The sequence below is a fragment of the Sporothrix schenckii genome (assembly GCF_000961545.1).
Source record: "Sporothrix schenckii 1099-18 chromosome Unknown Cont47, whole genome shotgun sequence".
NCBI lineage: Eukaryota > Fungi > Ascomycota > Sordariomycetes > Ophiostomatales > Ophiostomataceae > Sporothrix > Sporothrix schenckii.
In genome coordinates, this window is record NW_015971148.1 from 4,441,034 (window position 1) to 4,463,202 (window position 22,169).

Sequence of the window (22,169 nt, forward strand, 5' to 3'; positions counted from 1 at the left end):
ATCCCAAAATCCCAAAATCGAAGAAATAAGCTCACCAAATAATAATCATTAAGAACGACGACAGGATCTGCGGCAGGCCCAGAATGACATTCGTGAACACAGGCCAGAACTCAGACCACGAACCGGCCGGCAGCAGGTACGCGATGATCTTCTTCATGTTGTCAAACACAAGACGGCCATAGCGCACAGCCTCGACCACGCTCGCAAACGTTGACCCGCCAAGCAGCACCATGTCGGCAGCCTCGACAGCAATGTCCGAGCCCCCGGCCAGCGCAATGCCAACGTCGGCAGCCTTGAGAGCGGGTGCGTCGTTGACGCCGTCGCCCGTCATGGCCACAACGGCGCCGCGGGCCTGGAACGCACGAACAATGCGCAGCTTCTGGTCGGGCGTGGTGCGGGCAAAAACAATCTCCGGGTAGTGGGTCGCCGAGCAGATTTGGTCCCACTGGTAGTCGCTGACCTTGAGCAGGTCGGCACCGGTCAGAAGCAGGGCCGTTGTTTGCGGGGGCGCGGGCGGCAGCGGATGATCCATCGGAGCAGCGTCGGCGTGGGCCACGTGCAGTTTGGCAGCCCACTTGCGAGCCGCGGACGGTGCCGCGGACGGTGCCGCGTCGGCCTTCTCGCTGGACGCGCCGACGTTCTTGCCGACGCTCTTGCTGGGGGACCGGACCAGATCGGCCATGCCGTGCACCGCACGCGTGCTCACCATGCCGCACTGGCGCGCAATCGCAAGCGCCGTCAGACCAAAATCACCCGTCACCATGACCGAGCGAATGCCGGCACCGCGCAGCGTCTGCATCACGTCGTGGATCTCGTCGCGTGGCGGGTCCATGAGCGCCAGCAAGCCGATCAGCGTGAACGCGCCAGCGTGCACCTCGCTCTTGAGGCGCTCGTCGTTCTTGGCCGCGGCGCCGTTAACGAGCACACCAGGAGCAAGAATCTTGCGCGCGACGAGAATCACACGGCGTCCCTCGGCGGACCAAGCGTCCTTGGTCTGCTGCACAGCGGCACGCGTCGTGGGCGTCAAGGCGACGACGCTACTGCCCCCCTCACCGACGCCCGCCTGCACAATGCGCGTGCACTTGTCGAGGAGCATATCCGGCGCGCCCTTGAGAAACAGGAGCGTGTTCTGCTGAACGGCAGGCAGTGGTAGAGCCGGCGCACTGGGGTTGATTTTGCCAAACGTGCTGTCCACCACCTCGCCGTGTGTCAGGCACTGGTGTGCTATGCTGTTGTTGTTGCTGGTGTCGTTGAGGGCAAGGGCGGTGGCCATGTACTTGGTCTTGCTGTCAAAGGCGAGGTCGGCGACGGTGGACCAGGCGGCACGCAGCTCAGCAATGTGGCCCAGGCGGTCGGCGAGACGCAGGGCGGCCTGGTCCGTGGCGTTGCCAAAGATGCGGCGCTCTTTCTTGGGACCATTGGCCTCGACATCATCCTCGTCCTCGGCGGCTGTATCAAACTCGGCGGTGTTGCACAGTCCCGCACCAGCACACAACTGGTTCAAGGGCGACGGGAACGCGGAGGCGGGGGCACCCTCAGCCAGCAGTACTACCTCGTCGGTGGTGTAGGTCGTGACACCCAGCGAGCAGTCGGTGACATACATCTTGTTCTTGGTCAGAGTGCCGGTCTTGTCGGAGCAAATGACGGACACGGCACCCAACGTCTCAACGGTCTTGAGCGACTTGCACAGGATACGATGCTTCTTCATGAGATTGGCCGTGATGGTCAAGCTCGCCGTCGTGGCAATGGGTAGGCCTTCGGGAATATAGGCAATGGCCACACTGACGGCACTGACAATCAGCATCGGCACGCTAATCCAGTCGGGATGTGCCTTGCGCAGCCAGCCGGCCCTGGAAAATAGAAAATAAAAGTGTCAACATGATTTTATTCGGCCAAAAAAAAAAAGACAAAAACAAAACGCTACCGTCCCAAGGCTTGATAGACCAGGGCAATGAGTATGCACAGGAAGAGACAGACATACCAGACAGCCACGAGCACGACAATCCAGGTCACCATGATGACAAAGATGAGCAGCACAAAGCGCAGAATCTCGCGCTCCATCGTTGTCAGTCCCGTCTTGGGCGTGCTCGTCAGCTTGGCAATCTGACCAAACACGGTGGAATCGCCCGTTGCCACCACCACCGCGCGCGCCGTGCCCGTCACGCAGTGCGTGCCCTGCAGGCCAATGCAGTTGGTCTCGAGGTAGTTGTCGCTGGCGGCCGCCGTGCGGCCTTCGGACGCACTGGCCTTGATCGGCTTCGACTCGCCCGTCAAGACGGCCCGGTCGACTGTCATGTCATGCGACACGCGCACGTAGCGGACATCGGCAGGGATGCGGTCGCCGGCCGTCAGCAGCAGCACATCGCCGGGCACGAGGTCGGCAGCGGCAATCTCCGTCTGGATGCCGTTCTCGCGAAGGACGTGGCACGAGGCCGGAAGCATGGCGGTGATGGACTGCATCACACGCGACGAGGACCAGTCCTGCCAGCCATTGAAGGCGGCCTGGAGGAGGAAGACGGCAATCAGGACAATGCCGAGGGCCAAGTTGGCGACAGCGGGTGCCGGCTCGCCGAGCGGCTTCCATGACAGAAACACCAAGATGCCGCCAACCGCCAGGATAGAACCGAAGCCCTTGAAGAAGTACCCGACGACTTTGCCGAACCACGGGTTGGGCAGGGGCGAGATGGCGTTGGCGCCGTGCGTGCGGAGGCGGTCCTTGGCCGTGTTGGCCGACAGACCAGCGACGATGCTGGTGTCGAGGCGCTTTTCCAGCTCGGCCGAGGAGATCTTGTGCCAGTCGATGGCCTCGAATTCTAAAAGGAAAGCACGTTGTCAGAGATGAAGGCACGTGAAGCACATGTTTGTTTTCCTGCGTGATGAAGACGACGTACTCGACACCATGGCATCCTTGGCCTTGGTCTGTTCGCCCTTGCGCTGGCGCTCGGCATCATCAATGTCCTGGGAGCTGTACAATGTCAGTGTGCGTGTCATCACATACCTCACCTGGGGTATGGTAACGAGCGGCACGTATAGGGGCATGTATAGGGGTACGTACAGTGTGCGGTACTGGATGGGAAGAGCTGCAGATGGGTCAATCGAGCGGCGTGATGAGCGTGACCGTTGACGGGCCGACCTGTTGCGCATACGGGCGCCGCCACTGGAAGACGAAGGCGAGCCATCGTCGTTCTCATCACCACCTTCACCCTTTTCCAAGGCAAATCGGTCATGGCGAGAGGCACGGACACCGCCCTTTTCCTCATCGTCGGCTTTTTGCCAGACGAGCGTGTTTTCAACAACCATTTTGAAGGATGCGAGGGGGGGAGGAAGATAGGAATGAGACGGTGACGAGGAAGAAAACGGAGAAATCAACCCGAAGGAAGACGCAACAAGGAGTGAGAGCGGAGAGGGGAGGTGTGTTTTGAGGGAAGGGCTGTAGATGAAAGGACAAAATAATATGAAGGGTGTTGTTGTTCACATCAAGGGCAGCAAGACCATATGGGTGATGGCTGGCAAAGATATTTATGCCTGGTCGGCAGTGACGCCTCTTTGTGACAATGGGCCATCAACATGATAGACTGATCAATGCTTGTGCTTCCACGCTACAAGGCATCCTATACGGCCCCCTATTTCCTCATTTGCGTGTCTTGGCTACATGGTCTGCATATCCGATGTCATCTTTGTCCTATTTGGTGACAGTCTTGTTTAGACCGTCAATTTTCATCCCTCTCATCTCTCCCATAAACGTGAAGCTTTGCAGAATGAGGAAACTCGTTCGTGGAGCTGTTCAGTCGTTCTGGCATTACGTTACAGTTATGTAAACCCTGGAAAAGCTTGCTTTGCTTGCTCCTTTGAGGCCAAATGGCTGGTACGCGTCCTCTGTCCATTCTTGTCATTTTGAGGTCCTTGCAAGCAACTGGAACCGCTTTGCCGTGAGAGAGCAAAGTATAGTCACCGTGTGTTACGATGAGGCATTTACATGTCGTCGTTCCAACTGGTGAGAAACGACAAGATAGACCGCCCTGGGGCAACGGTCGAATCATTCAATTAGGAAATTATATTCTGTATAAAGAATAAATCGGATAATCAGCCTGAAGGAAGGGCAAACCAACAAAGACAAACATGAAAAAGGTCATATGGCGATGTTCTATGGGTCTCTTGTCACTCTGCACCTCTGCGCCGACCAGAAGATAAACCGGAGTCCATCCAGATGGGGTCAAGCGACGGGGACCGACTGGGTGTTGAAAGAAGAGGGTCGAGCAAAGGGGCAAGACTATAAAATAAAATAAAATGATAAAATGGTAAAGTGATAAAATGATAAATAAATAAATGGTAAAATCAAAAAACGAGAGCAGAAACAAAACAGGAATTTGGGACGGGAGTGCGCCAAACACGTGCTTAAAGAAGAGACCGCCCCCCTCCTCCCATTGCACTACGTCGTATTGTGCGTCCCATTGTCGTTCCTGTTTGCACGGTAGATGAGCCGCTAGTTGGGAAAAAGGCCCTTTGCCTTCGGATCGTTTGTCCAGCCGGCCATGACCCATGAACAGGGGGCTGTGCCTCGTAGCCGCAAAGTCACAGAGTCGCAAAGAAAAACGAGAATGGCTGGTGAAGGATTCGAAAAGGCGAGCATCCTATTGGTCGAGAATGCGGCGGCTCCAGCGCAAAAATGATATCAAAGAACTGGCACGCATGTCCAGGGGAACAATAAAAGAAAAAGGAAAAATGAAAGGATCAACGGCAAGGGCCCAAAGAGGAAATGCATTGTCGCATATGCCTAAATTGGAGGACCCAGGCGTGTCCTTAGGTAACTGTTTGCTAACGGTTTCGAGACGTCACCATGCGCTGCGGTCGATATGTTGGATAGAAAGACGACGGTGTATGGTGTCGGCGATTAGTTCTGTCGCCATCCATGCTGTTTCAGGATCGGAAATGGCAGGCCGGAGAGAAAAGCCGTGTCGCCAATGTTTTCCAGGTTATTATATTTCTCATTTTCGCTTCCGTCTAGATCGGGTGAAGGAAAGTAGAGAGGAGGAAGGCGAGGGAGAGGGAGACTTGGGATTCTTACAATGTATGTTGTAGTACAGCGCCCACAAAAGGAGGCCTCCCCATCAGCAGAGCAACGTTCAAGCGAGGGGACCTCAAGGAAGGAGAGTCGTCACCGACGGAGTGGAGAATGAAGGGTGCAATTCATAGCGTACCACACGGGACAACATACTCGATCCACAATGCAATTGCCTGCATCGCAGCACAGATGCACACGCGCACATACACACGCACGCACGCAAGTGACGGGGCACGACCCACTAGTTCCCGAAGCTTGTTTGCCTTAATTGCCTTAGGGTTGCTTTAGGTGTGTGACGTGTGCAAATGAGTGGGAAAGGGTCACGATGATACGGAAAGCTTCACTTGTGGATGATTGGTGTTTGGTGTTTTACAAGAAGCAGATGTCGTGTGGTTGTCACTTGATTCAGCAGCTAGAAATTGCACAGCGATGGGAGAGCTGGGAAGGCTGTGTGCCTATGGACTGCAGCTAAGAACTGACGTAGGAGTTGTAAATTATATGGATATTATGCGTATTGGGTGCTTGGCTTGCACAATAAATGGCTGGATACATTTGCTCGTTGTTTTGGCAGGATTTGCGAGGGAAAGCGAGAGAAGAACGAGAAGAGTCAAATAGGTCCAAGGAAGAGCGGACGTTGAGGTCTCAGAACGACTGGTGGGAGAATGGAAGTGGTGTAAATCAGTGGACTTGCCAATGGTCAACCAGACTAATAACAAAAGGGACAATAAAGAAACATGGGGTGGCTATGTTTCTTTGATTCACACGTGGCGGACCCAGAATTAAAAAGGCCCAAGACCGGGCAAGAATAAAATAACAATAATGAACGAGGACGAGCGATCTAATGAGCGGCAGGCACAAAAAGAAAAGCAGGGAAATCACTAAGGTAGCCCAGCCGCAACGCAGCAGAAAAAGCGGATTTGGTGTGAAAGTGCTAATTAGGGACGAGAAAATATCGCATGCGGTGGAAAACAGGAAATTTTGGTGAGCTAGCGTTGCAGGTGCTAGTACGACAGACGGCATACAGTCTTACTCCGTAACATTGGAAATGTGAAGGCGCAGAGACGACTGCATTGTGCACAACGAAGCGAGGGCCAAGTGGAAAATTTCAAGTTGGATTCGTCCGGCATATATGTAAACCGTGGCGCGTAGCTCACCTCCCTCACATACCGTTCTTCCTCGCGCCTCCTTCTCTACGACGTATTATTATTCCGTACGTCGTATGTCGTGATTTCTCCGTTCCACCAGAAGGAAAGCAACAAAACAAAGAAAACAAAACAAGGCTAATAAGCACGGCCGTGCTGGACGACCGTGCTGATTCCACATGCATAGCATACCGGACAGGAATGAGATTTACGGAGTATGCTGCACGACTTACTCTTTGCATTGCGAACGGTATTGACCAAATTTACACGCTGACCGGTAGCGCGGCGGTTTAATATGAAAGAAGATGGGTTTGCGTCGGCATCGGAAATGGAGAGAGAGTGAGGCCGGATTCTTCGCCGTAGCGTACGATCGTTTTCTTAGGGACCAACTCTCTCTGTAGTCTGGTATGCAACTTTTTCGTATCTCATATACTCTTGGTAGAACCTGGACTGATCTTGACGATTGGTGGATCAGTCTTCAAGAGTACCAATGATCTACAGAATAAACATAATATAACAGAGAGATGAACGAAGGACTGGGTGTGTCGAAGCAGAGTTTATGTTCCATAGAAACGCAAGATGATGTATTTCCACGAAAAAGAAAATAAAAAGAAAATGATTAAGAAGTCTACGACACACCCCCGTATGAAATAAACCACGCACAGGTCACCAAGCGGTCTGGCTTTGGTTTCCTCCTCTTATGATTGCTTGGAGCTTATCCTACAGCTTTGTTAGCGCCGGTACGTCACCGGTACAGCCAACGGCCAGGGTACCCGATCCATGGGCTTGATTGCAATGGTGTGGGCATGTGGGCACATGTTTCTCTTTTCCAATTCAGGGACCTAATGTTACCAGCGAAACTAATCCAATCCTGCATGGACGGGATAGAAGATAGTTCAGATACTGCTTGGCAGAAGAACGAGCATTCAATATGGGGAATTTTTGACGAAATGTTTTAATAACGCAAGCGTGGAAATAAGACGAAAAGATTCTCGCAGATTTATCGTCATCTGTAGACAGAAGACACGAAGAAAATGTTTGGCGATACATGTTTATGGAAAGAGGCGATCAAAAAAAAATTGTGGAAAATTAGGGGGAAAAGATAGTAGTTTTGAAGCTGATAAAATCGAAAATCAGAAATACAACAAGCAAACAGCTTCCGGAAAAGATATTATAAAAAGGAGCATTTGATATAATAAAAACAAGATGCAATAAAAGCAAAGTTCACAAAACGATGAACCCTCTAAAATGAGGCACACATAATATACTGGCAAATCGAGAAACTGCCACGCCAACGTCTGCGAAGCAACTCAATTGACCTCGAAAAATGCAACACAGATATGCGAGCAGATACTGTTGGTGTAATGTAAAAGAAAACAAAATCAATCCAAGCGTCATAAATGTCCGTAGTTGCGATGAGCAAAAAACCAAATCTGTGGGATTACCGTGAATCGAACACGGGTCTCTTCGGCCACAACGAAGTATTCTAGCCACTAAACCATAACCCCTTCTCGTGGTATTTGTGGAGTCTTTCGGTCCTCTCAGAGGCTCTAATAGCCAAGACCGCCCGTGAATGGGGGACCTGTGATTAGGAGGCAGGAACGTGTTCGTATTTCCACTTGTCTCCTCCGCTTGGCGGGGACGTCGCGGTCATGTAGACACGACAAGAACCAACCGGTGGTGAGGAATTATATTGTGTTGTTTTGCTCTTCCATTTCTTCCACCGCAGACTCTAGCGTACCACCGCCCACTGTCTGACTGGCAGTAATATTTGGGCCCCTGTAACCCCTCTTCTTCTACTACACTAACAGTGACGTGTTTTGGGGTGCATCAAAACCTCCGACAAAAGTGATCCGCAAACATTGACAAACATCGGTCAAGTAACCCTTGGGTTTTTGATTTTCAGCATTGTATGTTTTACATCCTTGCTTTCACTACGATGTTTCTTGAACTCCATTTTCAGCGACAGCGAACGTGTATGCTTTAATAATTATAGGAGAGAGCGTGGCTCTTCCTCATGATCTCTAACAAAAGGTCCCGGCACGCAAAAAGCAGAACATAAGTTGCGCCTCGTGAAATTCACAAAGAGAAGCTGAAAAAGGCACTTGTATAAATAAAAGCTCATTGGTATATATGTGCACGAGTTGTCGGATGGCGTGCTTAGACGTATATACGCTGTGTGTGTCATAATCACTGCCGATGCGCGTCCTCGGCAGACAGGTCCCGCTCCACCATCTCAATCGACGTCAGGCTCGGGAACCGCCGTGTAAAGTCGCGGATATAGTCATCCCGGTCCTGAACCGACATGCCTTCGAGCACCGGCTGGCCAGGCAGATCCGGCGCCATCAAGGCTGACTGCGATCCCGAAGCGCCGGTCTTGCTTGGCAGAGTAGCCGCACTGCGTGCGTTGACGGGTTGCGACGCAGGGTAGGCCGCATTCGGCGAGCCCGGCTGTGCGTTGCTGTTGCTGTTCTTGCCGATCAGTGGGAGAGGCTTGTTGAGATGCATGGGCTTCGGCTTGGCCGACGGTTTAGGTGGCGGAGGACCACCGTGGTGGTCGTCGGATATTGTCATTGAATTCCGGCCCACGAGGACAGGCTTCCTATGCACTTCGGGCCGCTCGTCGAAACTACCGCGAGCGTTGGCGACGGGTGCAGAGCGCGCAACCGAATCCGACCGGCCAACACCAGCACCGCCACCACTGGCATTGCTGCCGTCGTCCGTAAAGTGGCCGTAACCCGAAGCAGTACGGGTTGCCGGCGCCGATGACCGCGCCTCGCTCAACAGGTTCTGCACGCGGTTCTGTATCGACACAGCACGCGACACACCGCCAATGCTCTTGGGCATGCTCTTGGGGAGCGGCATGGGTGCAGGCGCGCCGCTGGAGCTGGTTGTCGTCCGTGAGAGCGAGGTGGAGCCCGTGTCCACCCTGGCCAGGCGCTGGCGGTATTCGGCAGCCGCAGCAGCCACGCGCTTCTCCTCCATCGACAGACGACGACGCTCAATTTCACGACGTACCTCGGGCGGCATGTCGTCCGTCACCTCGAGCGGCAGCTCGTTGTTGTCATAGGGGTCGCCACGGTATCTTTCGCCACTACCGGTGCCGCCGTAGCTGCTGTCGTTGCGCTCAAGCTGTTTCAGGGGCGACGGAGTGCGACTAGGACCAAGAACCGCCGAGTTGTTGTCCCTGTTGTCCCTGCTGCCGCTGCCACTACTGCCACCCGTGCTTGTTTCGAACCGTTTAAAAGCGTCGCCGAACTTGCCAGCAAAAAGATTTTTTGTGCCTGCAAGTGCCGTCATGCTCGACCGCTTGCCGCCGCTCATCTTGGCCAGGCCACGGTCGCGCTTATTATCAGGCTGCTCTTCCATCGACCGAAGATAATCCACATTTGACTCAATGGGTGTCTCGTCCCAGTTGCTGCTGCCGCCGTTGTTCTTGTTGTGATCGAGGCCAGGCCGAGGCGAGACCGAAGGAGCTCTGAAATCGCTGTGGCCGGCGTTGCCTCCACTCACTTCGCGCTCACGCAAGTAGTCCATGTTCGACTCGAGGTACGTGCTCGTTGGTCGAGGGCGACTCGGCAACGAGGGCACAGAGGTTGTGACCGGCTCCAACGAGTCGGTGTTAGGGCGTTGGCCTTCCAGCGACGGACGCGACGAGGATGGATGTCGGATGTGCATTGCCTGTGCTTGTGTCCGCAGGTGCGGCGGCGGCGTCTGGCTGTGTTCACCGGGGCCACCACCGCTCAAGTCTTGGTATGGCTTTCGAGGAAGGCTGGACGCGCGGTTGGGGTTCTGGTGGTCTGTTGGTGGGAAGCGGAAGACCTGATACTGTGGCATCCGGTTGGGCAAGTCTGGCGGCGGCGGTGTCGGAGAGGGAGACGTCATGGTTCCTGTAGACACCATTTTGGGCTTCTGCTCGCGCTGCGCAGAAATGGCCTGGAGTTCAGGCGTGCTAGAGATGATCGCCGATGCACGGCTCATCTCTGACGCTCGTTGCGGTACTTGCGCTGTTGGTTTAGCGGAGCTCTCGGAGGACGCGTCGATATGACCAGGCAGTCGGTTTGTTGGCCGAACCGGGTCCGATACAGTTTTCGTGATACCAGCCATGGATGGCGAAACCTTGCCAGCCGCTACGGCCGCCGTGGCAGCTGCAGCTGCAGCTTGCGGTGTCGACTTTGTGTTGGCCGTGGGTTGCGGAGCGGAAACAAACGCATCGCCTGCCAGACGCTCAGTGACCCTCTGCTTCAAATCCTTGGTTTTGTCTGCTTCGGTAGACGCTGCAACGGATGACCCACCGGCCGCGGCCTGTTGATCGTCGAAACTGAACCGCGTGCCCTGGTCGTGCAAGATGGAGAACTGGTCCAACGTGGGAAACCTGTTGGACAGCTCATCGGCAGACTGGCTTGTCGATTTGGAGTCAAGGGCAGCAAAGGGATCGCCCTTGGTGACACGCATTGGAGAGGCGCTCGGTTTCTGGGCAGACGACGTTGCTGGCTGGCCAGCGGGTGCTGCTGTCGGACGACCCCGTCGCATCGGGACGATGTCGGGGATGGCCTGCTGTGGTTTGGATGTGGGCGCGAAGACGGCACCAACAACAGGCGCAGACACAGAGTTCTTATCGGCGGCCGAGGCTCTGTCGCCCCCTCGCGGCTCGGATTGTGATCGGCCGGAATAGATCTGTACTCTGTTAGGATACTACTGTGGGGTTCGAGGAGGGAAACATGGCCGTACCATGGAGATCACCTACATCTTTGACAGGAGTGTCCTTGCCTTGCATGGCGCAAGACTCCTTGAGGACTTGGTAGATGTTTGGACGAACGCCTTGGTCCTCTCGTAACATGGAACCTAACAAGTACAAGGTTAGTTACGGTTCGCTACTGTGGTTAAGCGACCAATGGCCGCAGAACTACCATACCAATCAACGCTTTTAAGCGGTCAGAAAAGGTTGGGTGACTTGGAAACCGATAGCTGGCGTTGAGAATGGCCAGCTGCGAGGATTGGTCCTCGAATGGTGTCGTATAATAGCAGAGTTTGTATAGAAGCACACCTAGCGCCCAAATGTCAGACTTCTCGTCAATGGGTTGTCGCCGGTAGACATCGATCATCTCGGGACTGCGGTACTGCAGAGTCGTGTGCCTCTGCACGTCCTCATCCATGAGGCGGCACTCGACCACGGACACAGGTGCAGCCTTGGGCGGTGCGGCGGAACCAAAATCGCACAGCTTGAAGCGACGGCGCGCACTGCTGCCGCCACTCTTGCCGCTGCCACCCTTGCTGATCAAAACATTTTCGACCTTGAGGTCGCGGTGCAGAAGCGGCGGCTTGAGGTAGTGCATGCAGGCAACGCCCTCGGCGACGTCGCTAAATATGGACAGGATCTCGGGCTCCGTGAGGCGGTGCTGCAGGCGCGTGTTCATAAAGTCCATGAGGCCGCCGCCGTCGCAGTACTCCATGAGCAAGAACACCTCGTAGCCGCCGCCACGAAGCTCGGAGGCGTGCGAGTCAAAGTAGGTGACAATGGCGCGGTGGCCCTTGAGGCGCTTCATAGTCTCGACCTCGGTGCGCATGCTGCGCAGGGCATCCTTGTCGGGCACGGCAACGCGCTTGAGTACGGCGAGATCGGTGCCGTCAATCGGTGACTGCAACTTGACGAGGTAGACGTGGGCGAAACCGCCCTCGGAAAGGTACTTTTGGATAACCACGCGATGGCTGCCAACCTGGATCTTGGTGCCCGGCGCAAAGGTGCCTTGTGGTGCCGTACCGTGGGGGGCAGCTGGCACCTGCTGCTGCGGCTGGCTGTGATATTGTGGCGGTGGCGGCTGCGAACGGTGCTGGCCTGGCCGGGACGCCGGCATGGCCTGACTGTGGGACGCCATGCTTTGGCAGTCTCCGGGCTATCGTGACGATGCGCGTTTGATGTGAAGCAAAAGCAGCGGTGGAGGCAAAGGCAAAGTCTTATGTTCCTGAGAAACGGCGATGTCGAAAAGGAAACAGGGAAAGGGACCGAGAGAGCGGAGGCGGTTCGAGAGCTTGGGCGGTGGGTCGTGGGCCGAGAGGGTGCTAAGCAGCTGTGGAGATTGTTGGATGTGACTCGTGTTGTCGTCGACGTGTTGTTTACCGGTGGACTGGGGGTACAGGTCGTGAGTAACGCCGCCGGCGTGGCAGACAGATCGTCAAAGAGCAAGACAGGGTTCGAAGACGAATCGCTGTCACAAGGAGGAAGGACGGCCGAGCAACAAAATGGAGCGAAGGAACTCGGCATTGGCCGAAGCGAAGGGGAAAGCACAGGAGGGGCCTAAGGCAGGCTCATCGCGGCATGCAGTGCGAGGCGGCAAACGACGGTGGAAGGGAGCCAAATGATTCAGAAAATAGGAGTCAAATTTGACGATATTGATGAGGAAGACAACAAGGAGGAGGAAATGGCAACTGCATACGATGGCCTCTTTCCCGTCTGTGTGGCTGAGGAACCAGGGAAGGTGCAAGGTGCAAGTGTGCCAATGGAGAAGGATGCTCCCTGTGGTCGTCGTGAGAAATACTAGGGCAGGAAGGAGGCTTTCAGGGCGCCTTCCTCAGGCGGTGTTTCATGCTGCCTTGCTGGAGCAGCGCCAGGCTAGCGGCTAATCAGAAGGTATGGAATCAGGACAGTTGGAAGCATGGCGCACTCGTGGTGTCAGGTGTGGGGCTGCCAGCTGGTGCCGGTCCGTCTGGCTGAATTGTGTAAGTTGGGCTGTGCTGCAAAATGGCCGCATACTGACGATGGTGATGGCGACGAGGACCACAAAACCATAGAGACTCATAAGGTCCAAATAACCTGTCTTGGCCTGATCGAAGTTGGCATGAAGTCAAATTACGCGTGCGAGGTATGTTGTCATTCGGACTGTACCGGACATCTCTGTCATCTCCTATCCCAACAGCTCGAGTTGCAAGCACCTGCTATTCGCAGTTAGTGTTCTCCGCACAGAAAGCCCCTCCGTCTGGTATGTAACAAGACGCTTGACGAGGCACACTTCGGACAGCAGACGGCGTCTGCAAGTCAGAGGTGACAGCGTTCAACCATCAGCAGCGTCCGTGTTAGCGTATGCTTCCAGTACAGATTATTGCCGACTCATTTTGCTTATTTCAATTTGTGTGCTCTTGTCATTTCTTCCTCACTGTCGTCTCTATAATTTGTGCCATTGTTGCCTTACCTAAGAGTTCAACCTCGGCCTCCAGAAACTGACAGAGCCACAGCATCCCTTCACCATGGCGGTCCTTCCGCAGTCACTACTTGAGGCAGCCACCTCGATGTCCATGCTCCAATGTGCCGCTTTACTCTTCGTCGTGCTCCCTCTTTGCTACACCGTTATCCGAGCGGTCCGCTCACCACTGCGGCGCGTGCCAGGACCGCCTCTCTCCCTCTTCACATCTGCTATTTTACGATGGCACGAGCTTCGATGTGGCCGCACCCGTTATGTGCACGCGCTCCACCAGCGTTATGGTCCTGTGGTGCGTCTGGCTCCGGATGAAGTCTCGTTTGCCTCAGCAGCGGCTGTCAAGGAGATCTACAACTCGGCCGGCAGCGGCTACGATAAGACCGACTTCTACGACCTTTTCACGGTGTACGGGCGGCGCACCATGTTCACCACACTGGACAAAGAGACACACGCTCGTCGTCGCCGGATCCTGGCTGACCGATACGCAAACAGCAACATTATGCGTGGCCCAGCACTGGCTGGCATTGAGGAGCGGGCACAGCATTTTACAGAGCTGTGCAAGAATGCTGCCGGGGGTGTTCTGGATATTTACGTACGTGGCTGCAATATCTGGTCACGGAAAACTGAAATACTGAAGACACTGCTGACTTTCCCTGAAGCTCGGTCAGTTTTGAGACGACAGTCAAAACGGTACCTCCAGGTCGTGCAATTCCGCTAACAAAGCAGCCCTTCACGCTTATGCATTTGACTGTGTTACGCACCATCTCTTCCACCCCTACGGTTCCGACTCACTTCGCAAGGAATCTGACGCTGAGATCATGCGGGAAGTGACGTTTGACGACAGCATTCAGAGTATGATATGAACGTTCCGCCATCAAAGACGTAACCCGAGTGTGACTAACGAATGTGCGCCGCACCCAGACCGACTGGTCAGCTTCTACAGTCCGTCCTTTTACGCCATCATCAACCCCGTCCTCACTTGGTTTGCTAAGCCCCGTGAGACGCCGCTGGCTGACGATTTTGTCCTCGAGACTGCCGCCAAGTCTGACGCAGCCCACTTTACGCTGCTTGCTCGGATGCACGAGAAGCAGCAGCTCAATGCGCAAGGCTCCACAGACGAGGAAGCCAGGCCTGCCGCTGGCAGCTTCGACGCCCTCGACACAGCGGCCGAGAGTCTCGACCATATGGCGGCCGGGATCGACACGACTGGCGATGCTCTTTGCTTTTTAATGTGGGAGCTGTCGACACCGCGGTCTCTCCACTTTCAAGAGCGGCTGCGCCGGGAGCTTGTCGAAAACGAAGCCAAGGGTGCCGACGCGCTTCCCTTTGACCGGCTACCATTCTTAGACGCCGTTATCATGGAGGGCCTGCGGTGCTTCCCGGCCATTCCCATGTCACTACCGCGCGTCGTCCCAGGACAGACTTGGGGCCGGTCGGCTGCGCGCGGAGAGCAGCAAGCTGACGGGCGCGTCATTGATGGGTTCTTTTTGCCTGCCGGCACCGTCGTCAGCAGCCAAGCCTACTCGGTCCACCGCATGGATGCCGCCGTTTTCCCGGACCCAGATTCATTCAACCCCGACCGCTGGTTGGCCTCTGACGGTGACGCAGATCGAAAGCGGTCCTTCTTTGCCTTTGCCAGCGGCGGTCGCGGCTGCATTGGCAAGCAGTAAGTTGGCGACGGCACTCCATTTTACTCGGACAATAGTGGACGGGCATACTAACCTACCGCATAGCCTCGCTCTCGTCGAAATGAAGATTCTTATGCGCGACATCTACTCGCGCTTTGCCACAGCGCCCGAGATATCCATGACGCCCGAAGCCATGGAGATGTCGGACCAGCTGATTTCGTCTCGGCCACTCGCGCAAAGGTGCTTGTTGCAGTTTGTACCGCTTGCAGAGGTATCCTAATACAGAGTATTATCTACAGCAAAAAGACAACTCCGTGGATTTCCATCAATTAGCAACAGCCTAAAGACAATGAATGTGCTCTCCCGGGCGCTCATGTGAATGGGTCGCTCCTGCCCCGCGTCATCGTGTCGCTGAATCTAGTTAATCGCAGCCCAATGCCGTGAAAGGGAAGGCGCGCCCAACATTCCTTTGGGTCCGTAACAAACTCACTGGGCGACTCGCTGTGAGAGATGCACTGGACTCAACGTGACGGCGACTCTATTGCTGTTTGGTTGGTACAATATGCCAGGAGCCAGCCGCCAGGAGCCGCTGCACGTGACTCTTAAGGCCGACTAAATCCAGATTTTGCCCCTCTCTGCAATTAAAACCCCGTAGCGGCGAAAGAGGCAAGAGGAAAGAGCCACTCAGGCAGTTAGGCGAGGGGCTAAATCTTTTTTTTTTCTCAAGTGCCTGCCAAATCTGACAACCGAACCATACCAAACTCCAGCAGTACGGTTGAAATACAAGTGCCATCGCCATCGTCTCCTTTATTCCCACTCCGCAAAATCTCTTCCTCTCTCATAAACCCGCCCTCTCAACCTCTGACTCTTTTTTTTGCTCAACAGCAACGACTCGCATACACAACCACCCCGTATTCAGCTTTCCGTGCAATCCGGCTCTCGCTGCACGACAAACTTTCTGCATCTTACACCCCCGCCTGTGACGTGCGCGGCTCTTTTCTATCTCCACACTCGAAAACATCGCGATCTGTCTTTTTGTCAGCCTTTTCGCCTCCTTTCCTACTCCAACGACGCGCTCTGCTCGGCTCCTTTTGTACGCTGCTCGATTCTCTCGACTCCGATTGCAACGTCTTGGTAGCATCTCGTCTTCGATTACCCGTCGACGACCTCTAATTCTCTTGACTTTGGCGCTTTTGGTTGTCCCTCTCGACAAAGAAAACGACAAAGATTTGAGCGTTCCGACGGCCCTTTTTTCTCTTCCCACAACCGACCTTCTCATCCCTTTCCCGAACACACATAACCCAGATACAGGACACAAGTCTTGTTTATGTATCAGCACGACAAGATCTCCGAGTCTCCTCACTCACCTCCTATTTGGCTGCAGTCCTTTCGCATACCGCGAAAACCTTGTAGCACCAGTCAAGGCCCCCACGGTTGAATCTCGTCTTCTCGACTAGCACGCATATTTTTCGCGTTCATGCCTCCGTCTCTTAGAAACGACCTTCAGTTTTCCCTTATGTTCATGCAACGCTCGGTACGGTTCTGACGACCCTGTCCTCCGGCTTCATTCATTCTTTTTCGTGCCCCTATGCATTCAGCAGCCCACGCTTCTCCTTAAAACGACAAGCCCAACCACGCCATCGTCATTCTTTGCGACGCCCGTCCGTCCTTCCATCCACTCGCACTCTTTTTCCGCATTCTTTGCATAACAACACGCAACAAACCGCCATCATGAGTCTCATCAACGTTCGCCGTGATGTCACGGACGTCTTCTATCGCTACAAGATGGAGCGTATCCAGACCAAGATCGAGGGCAAGGGCAACGGTATCAAGACCGTCGTGCCGAACCTGAGCCAGGTCGCCCAGCAGCTCGCCCGCCCGGGCGCCTACCTTATCAAGTACTTTGGCTTTGAGCTTGGCGCCCAGACCAACATTGACCCGCCTGACGACCGCTGGATCATCAACGGCGCCCACGAGGCCGCCAAGCTCCAGGACTACCTCGACGGCTTCATCACCAAGTTTGTGCTCTGCAAGAAGTGCCAGAACCCCGAGACCGTGGTCCAGATCAAGGACGGCCACATCACGCTCGATTGCAAGGCCTGCGGCCAGCGCTCCGATGTCGACCTGCGTCTCAAGCTGAGTGGCTACATTATCAAGAATGCTCCCAAGAAGGGCAAGAAGGACAAGGCCGAGCGCAAGGCCGCCCGCAAGGCCAAGCAGAACGGCACGGCGGGCAAGGAGAACGGCGACGCCGCCGGCAGTGGCGAAGACAACTCGGGCTCCGGCAAGGACAGCGGCGACAAGGACAACAACGGCGTCCCGGCCGGCACCGACGACGAGGCGACTGCCTCGCCTGCGGTTGGCAACGTCACCGAATCCGTGGAACCCAAGAATGTCGAGTGGAACGTCGACATGACTGAGGAGGCCATCAAGGCCCGTGCCAAGGCCCTGCCCGACGACTTCAAGCAGAAAATGATGCTTAACGGCGGCGACGACGACGACGAGGACGGCGAGGGCGGTGGCAACACCATCTACGACCAGCTCGGCGAGTGGATCCATGAGCAGGCCGAGGAGAAGGGCAGCATCGACAAGGTCGATGACGTCGACATCTACCTCAAGGCCCGCGACCTGGGCATCGAGTCCAAGCACCGCACTGTTCTGGTCCTGGTCCAGACTCTCTTCAACGAGAACATCCTGGCCCAGATTCCCAAGCGTGCCGGCATGCTGAAGAAGGTAAATTCCACATTCCACTGGTATCTTTTGCTCCTTGCCTCATAAACTTCGTAACTGACAATAATCCAGATCGTCACCTCTGAGCGCCACGAAAAGGCCCTGCTGGGCGGTACCGAGCGCCTCATTGGTCTCCTGATCAAGGACCACCCGGACATGGTGGACAAGGTGGTCAAGATCCTGCACCTCTACTACAACGCCGACCTCATCTCTGAGGAGGTCGTCAACAAGTGGGGCACCAAGGCCAGCCGCAAGTACACGGACCTGTCCGTATCCAAGAAGGTCCGCAAGGCTGCCGAGCCTTTCCTGACTTGGCTGGCCGAGGCCGAGGAGGAGGACTCCGACGAAGAGGACGAGGACGAGGAGGATGACGAGTAAAATTGTCCTCCCCTCACATTCATCCCCTCTCGGCGTACCTCTGTGACATTCGAAGACTGGGTAGCTCTGGAAGCAAACAATCTCCCCCAAAATTGAACGATGCTTATGGAAAATAACAATTGTCATGAAATAAAAGAAGAAAGAAAGAAAAATAACTGCATACATGACAGTATGGACACATGATGGCGGCATGGATTATTTACAAAACGAAAATGGACAATGGAAATGTACTGTGGTTTCATCGCCTCTGCTTTATACATCCTTCTGGCGCACGAGGCTTTCCCCTCGGGTTCGCGGCAGTGGGTCTTGTGCTATTGCTTGTGTGACAACTTGTCTACTTTTGTGTTCCTATCAAAAAAAAAAAAATCTCCTCCGCGTACATGATTTGTACTTTGATTTGTAGATATGTCGCCCGGATTATTATATTGTGCTGTGCTTCCCGCAATATGGAAAAGCAAACAAAATGGACAAAAGAAAGTTTAAATTTCATATTCTTTGTAAGAACCATGACAATCAGGAACTAAGCTTTTTCGCATTCGCTTCTTCTTCTTACACACTTAGTCGAGGTCACCGGGTATGATTCTGTTTGGTAGTAATCTGTTTCAATGTTTCACGTTTCGAGCACTGCCAATATATGCCTTGAGGTGATAAAATAGCTTGGACTTAAAAATATAATTATGAGAATTAACAATAACATCCACCGGACATAAAGCGACCTGTTCGCAAGACAAAATGATTGTCTTGTGCTCCCACATTAGTAAAGAGAAGGGATTGACAGGATAGTGACTAAAAGATCAGACACGGCGGTCCGACAAGTGTGTACATCATCGTGTCGTGATGGCACATCTCTCTCCACCCCAAAAGTAACCCAATCGTTGTGAGCGGCTTTTCCTTGCCGGATTTTTCTTCCGTTCCATGCTTCCTTCGCCGGCGTGCGTTGCCGGCATGCCTCACTAGCGTCCTCCGCCAAAACTCTCTCTCATGTCTTCAATCCATCAAGAAGGGTCTTGTAACGACAAGAAATAAAACAACTAGCTGTAGGAAAGTGGATTGAAGAACAATAGTTGGTGACAGATACAGTAATGTAGAAAAGAAAAGAGCAATATAGAAAAATCAAGAAACAATATAAAAAATACAAGACAAAAAGTCAAAAAGACAAATTGAGTCAGAGGAAAATAAGGAAACTTCAGCAAAAAGACAAACATGAAAGACGAAATCGAAAACAGCTTCTAAATGTCACCTGCTGATGTCGAGTCCCTGTCGCCAAAAGACTCCTGGGTTCTACCAGGAAATATGCGAAGATGCCCGTCGACCCATGAGGGGGTCAGGAACATCCGGAAGCGGAGCATAGCTGTAAGTCACGGACATATCGGCCCAGGTATTGGGACAATCGTGGCTGGCGTGTTGGTTGGTACAGTCGGACTGCATAGACGATGTCTCCGAGCCCTCAATCCACGCACCTGGAATGCAGAATTCGGGCTTTCTCACTGCAGGAACCATTAGCTCATACCCTAAGTAGAAGAAAACAGAAAAGTAATCACAAAATCGTGGTCATGATACTTTACCTTTCTTGGGACTGCGGTGGTCGGCCGTAGCAGGGCGGAAATTCATGTCTCTCCCACTTGCTTCGTTCAGATCACTCTGTTCCGCTCTCCAAAATTCCGGGGTCGAGGTAAACCCAGGCTCAAAAGGCAAATGGCGGTGGGAGATGTTCTGAGTGTCTTTGGTTTCAGACTTCCAGAAGCTGTCAGGGAAATGAAATCTAGGAGGGAATGGTAGATAAGTAGGATCGGTCATGCTGCGACCGTCAATAGTGGTGGCTTCCATTGTCGAGATAGCAGGCATATCCGGCGAAAGGTCGATGTTGCGCTGCGCCGCTTGGCTCACCATGGAGTCCCGGCCGCCTCTCATTGCCGATCTCAGCGGGACAGTATCAGATGGGGATGGGCAACGGCAGCGTCGGGGAGGACCATCGTTGAATGGGACCTGCGCACTTCTAGGGAACGGTTCACGGGGTCTCACCGAAGGCTCAGGCGACTGTATGGGGCGGGAGTGACTATCCCAACCATTGGTATAAGACGACGAGCGGATATCTGAACGGGCACCTCCATGCTGGGTCGATGGGAATACGCCCATGTTCCCGACTGGGTAATAGAAAGGGACACGATACGCTCCGAGAGGATGATAATCGAAGTACAATCTATCATGCTGGGCTGCGTGCGGCTGAAACGAGGCCATTGGCATAGTCTGAACGTACTGCGGATTTATTTGCTGGTAGCCGACAATAGTCGCGGTGCCATTACTTGGAACAGCCTGCATCTGATTCGGTTTCGGGTGGTCGGGCAGACGATCACAATGGCACTTGTGCCGGCAGGAGTGCTTCTAAATGGAATTAGAGGTCAAAATCTAGAATAAATGGCTAACTTCAGGTCTCTGTCGACTTACGTTGCCGTCGTTCCGCTCTTTCTGACGGTCGTGACGTTTGTACTCGTCGGTGGACTCGTAGTCGTTGGAGTCTGAATCGGATGTTCGTTTCGACTCATTCCCAGGGACCGAGCCCGTGTTTTCACGAGATGGATGCGAGCGTACGGAGATCTCGACTTGGAAAGCTTAAAATGCTCGGTTAGAATTTCAGTCAATTTTATTTTCGGGTGGAATCAATGATCGACTTACAACCGTTTGACTGAACTCCATGGCGCATGTTCTGTTCCGCATTCTCTTTTTGCGCCGGGGTGGGCTTGGCTGGAATGGCCTGACCATGAGAGCTTTCGACGGTTGCAGCCTGGCTACTCTGCACATTGGGCTAATGGCAAACATGTTGTCAGTATAAGTCCCCGGATTCTTAGCTAAGGTGGTCGATGTGTACGTATTTCAAGAAACCATGGCAACTTACCTTTTGGTCTGCAACTGTGTTCTGTCCCTTCTGAGTGCTAGTCTTAGCTGGCATCTGGGCAGGCTGGACTGGTCCGGGACCACTCTGGCGTAGAATGGCAAAAGCAAGCTCGGCAGCCGAAGTCTCAGCAGTGACTGACTGCTTCTTCTTCTTCTGATGATGATTCGTCTTCAGGTTTCGGCCCGCGGCCCACTCTGCAAAAGGATGAGGGCGCTCGCCAACCCATTTCCCGTTCTGATGGTGACGGTCTGCCATTGTGGCCAGTTCCTGTCCCACAGAGCCAAGTTGCGCTACAATAATGGGATAAAATGTGCAAATAAATAACAAAATCTGGAAATGAACTGCAAAAAGACAACGCAGGCGCCAAAGTCAGCCATCGAGAGGAAAGGGCAAAGGGGACACGGGAGGTCACGACGAAGAAGTCGGTTCCGTGAAGTGGCAGGGGCGGCAAAGGAAGGAATAGCAGGCGACTTGGAGTCTTGCAGTCCGGAAGCAGCCTCGGCACCGCCAAGTAATGGCAAGGAAACATGGTGATTTAAGGATCTGGGAAGGCAAAGAATGCAAGAACGCTCGATGGGAAGATGTGAAGGGAAGGAAGGAATGACGGCCAATATGCGAAATGACGATTTTGCCTCTCGCGCTGCTCTTGTTTTTCTTTCGCCTTGCTGGCTGTTTTGTCTTGGTTTCTTTCTTTCTTTCTTGCTCTGTTTCTTTCTCTTGCTTCTCCGTCGGCTTGTCGTTTCGCAAGTCTCTTTTTCTGAAGCCTTTGTAGGGACTTGGAAGGGGGGAGGGGATCCAGAGCGACGGCCAAGGATATCAAAGAAAAAAGGAACCAACCAGTGACTGCCCGATGAGCCTGTCGAAGTTTTGGAGTTGGATAATCCTGATTGAGAGATCAGGACTAAACAAAGATATCTGTATCTGTGTATCTTTCGGGGTTTGATGCTTTGTCAAGCTTTCGAAGAAGGCGAAACACAGAACATTTAAAAGTTGGGTTGTGTTGCGAGGCTGAATTAAAAGAAAAGAAGTAAAGAAAGAGAAGGAGGAGCAGAGGGGATTTTATAATTTGGAAGGGTTCTCCTGGCAGGCAGGATTTTAGGCCTCCTCGAAGAAGTTGAGGAAGGAACGAGGCACGTCCTTGAC

At 53.7% G+C, this 22,169-nt stretch overlaps 6 protein-coding genes and 1 non-coding gene across 7 annotated transcripts; 3 read left to right on the forward strand and 4 right to left on the reverse strand.

Moving 5' to 3' along the window:
• Positions 1-31: 31 nt before the first annotated feature.
• SPSK_03931 (sodium/potassium-transporting ATPase subunit alpha) lies at positions 32-3,300 on the reverse strand (the record flags this gene model as incomplete). The annotated part of the gene is made up of 4 exons (XM_016730746.1): positions 32-1,850; positions 1,982-2,813; positions 2,892-2,965; positions 3,056-3,300. The coding sequence occupies 4 exons, from the start codon at positions 3,298-3,300 to the stop codon at positions 32-34; spliced, it is 2,970 nt and encodes a 989-aa protein (XP_016585932.1).
• Positions 3,301-7,640: 4,340 nt separating this feature from the next.
• On the reverse strand, positions 7,641-7,712 carry SPSK_11281. The gene has a single exon. It is a non-coding gene; the product is annotated as a tRNA-His (tRNA).
• A 682-nt stretch (positions 7,713-8,394) lies between these two features.
• On the reverse strand, positions 8,395-12,080 carry SPSK_03901 (AP2-associated kinase; the record flags this gene model as incomplete). The annotated part of the gene is made up of 3 exons (XM_016730716.1): positions 8,395-10,881; positions 10,952-11,049; positions 11,120-12,080. 3 exons carry the CDS (start codon positions 12,078-12,080, stop codon positions 8,395-8,397), a joined length of 3,546 nt encoding a protein of 1,181 aa, XP_016585933.1.
• Positions 12,081-12,161: 81 nt separating this feature from the next.
• Positions 12,162-12,503, forward strand: SPSK_04687 (uncharacterized protein; the record flags this gene model as incomplete). The annotated part of the gene is made up of 1 exon (XM_016731487.1): positions 12,162-12,503. The coding sequence occupies one exon, from the start codon at positions 12,162-12,164 to the stop codon at positions 12,501-12,503; it is 342 nt and encodes a 113-aa protein (XP_016585934.1).
• Positions 12,504-13,446: 943 nt separating this feature from the next.
• SPSK_04125 (uncharacterized protein) lies at positions 13,447-15,305 on the forward strand (the record flags this gene model as incomplete). The annotated part of the gene is made up of 4 exons (XM_016730936.1): positions 13,447-14,060; positions 14,098-14,249; positions 14,319-15,063; positions 15,131-15,305. 4 exons carry the CDS (start codon positions 13,447-13,449, stop codon positions 15,303-15,305), a joined length of 1,686 nt encoding a protein of 561 aa, XP_016585935.1.
• A 1,451-nt stretch (positions 15,306-16,756) lies between these two features.
• SPSK_04294 (translation initiation factor 5) lies at positions 16,757-18,133 on the forward strand (the record flags this gene model as incomplete). Its single annotated transcript, XM_016731105.1, has 2 exons — positions 16,757-17,758; positions 17,828-18,133. The coding sequence occupies 2 exons, from the start codon at positions 16,757-16,759 to the stop codon at positions 18,131-18,133; spliced, it is 1,308 nt and encodes a 435-aa protein (XP_016585936.1).
• Positions 18,134-19,414: 1,281 nt separating this feature from the next.
• Positions 19,415-21,281, reverse strand: SPSK_04123 (uncharacterized protein; the record flags this gene model as incomplete). The annotated part of the gene is made up of 5 exons (XM_016730934.1): positions 19,415-19,644; positions 19,699-20,515; positions 20,579-20,742; positions 20,807-20,936; positions 21,027-21,281. 5 exons carry the CDS (start codon positions 21,279-21,281, stop codon positions 19,415-19,417), a joined length of 1,596 nt encoding a protein of 531 aa, XP_016585937.1.
• Between the last annotated feature and the right edge of the window lie 888 nt (positions 21,282-22,169).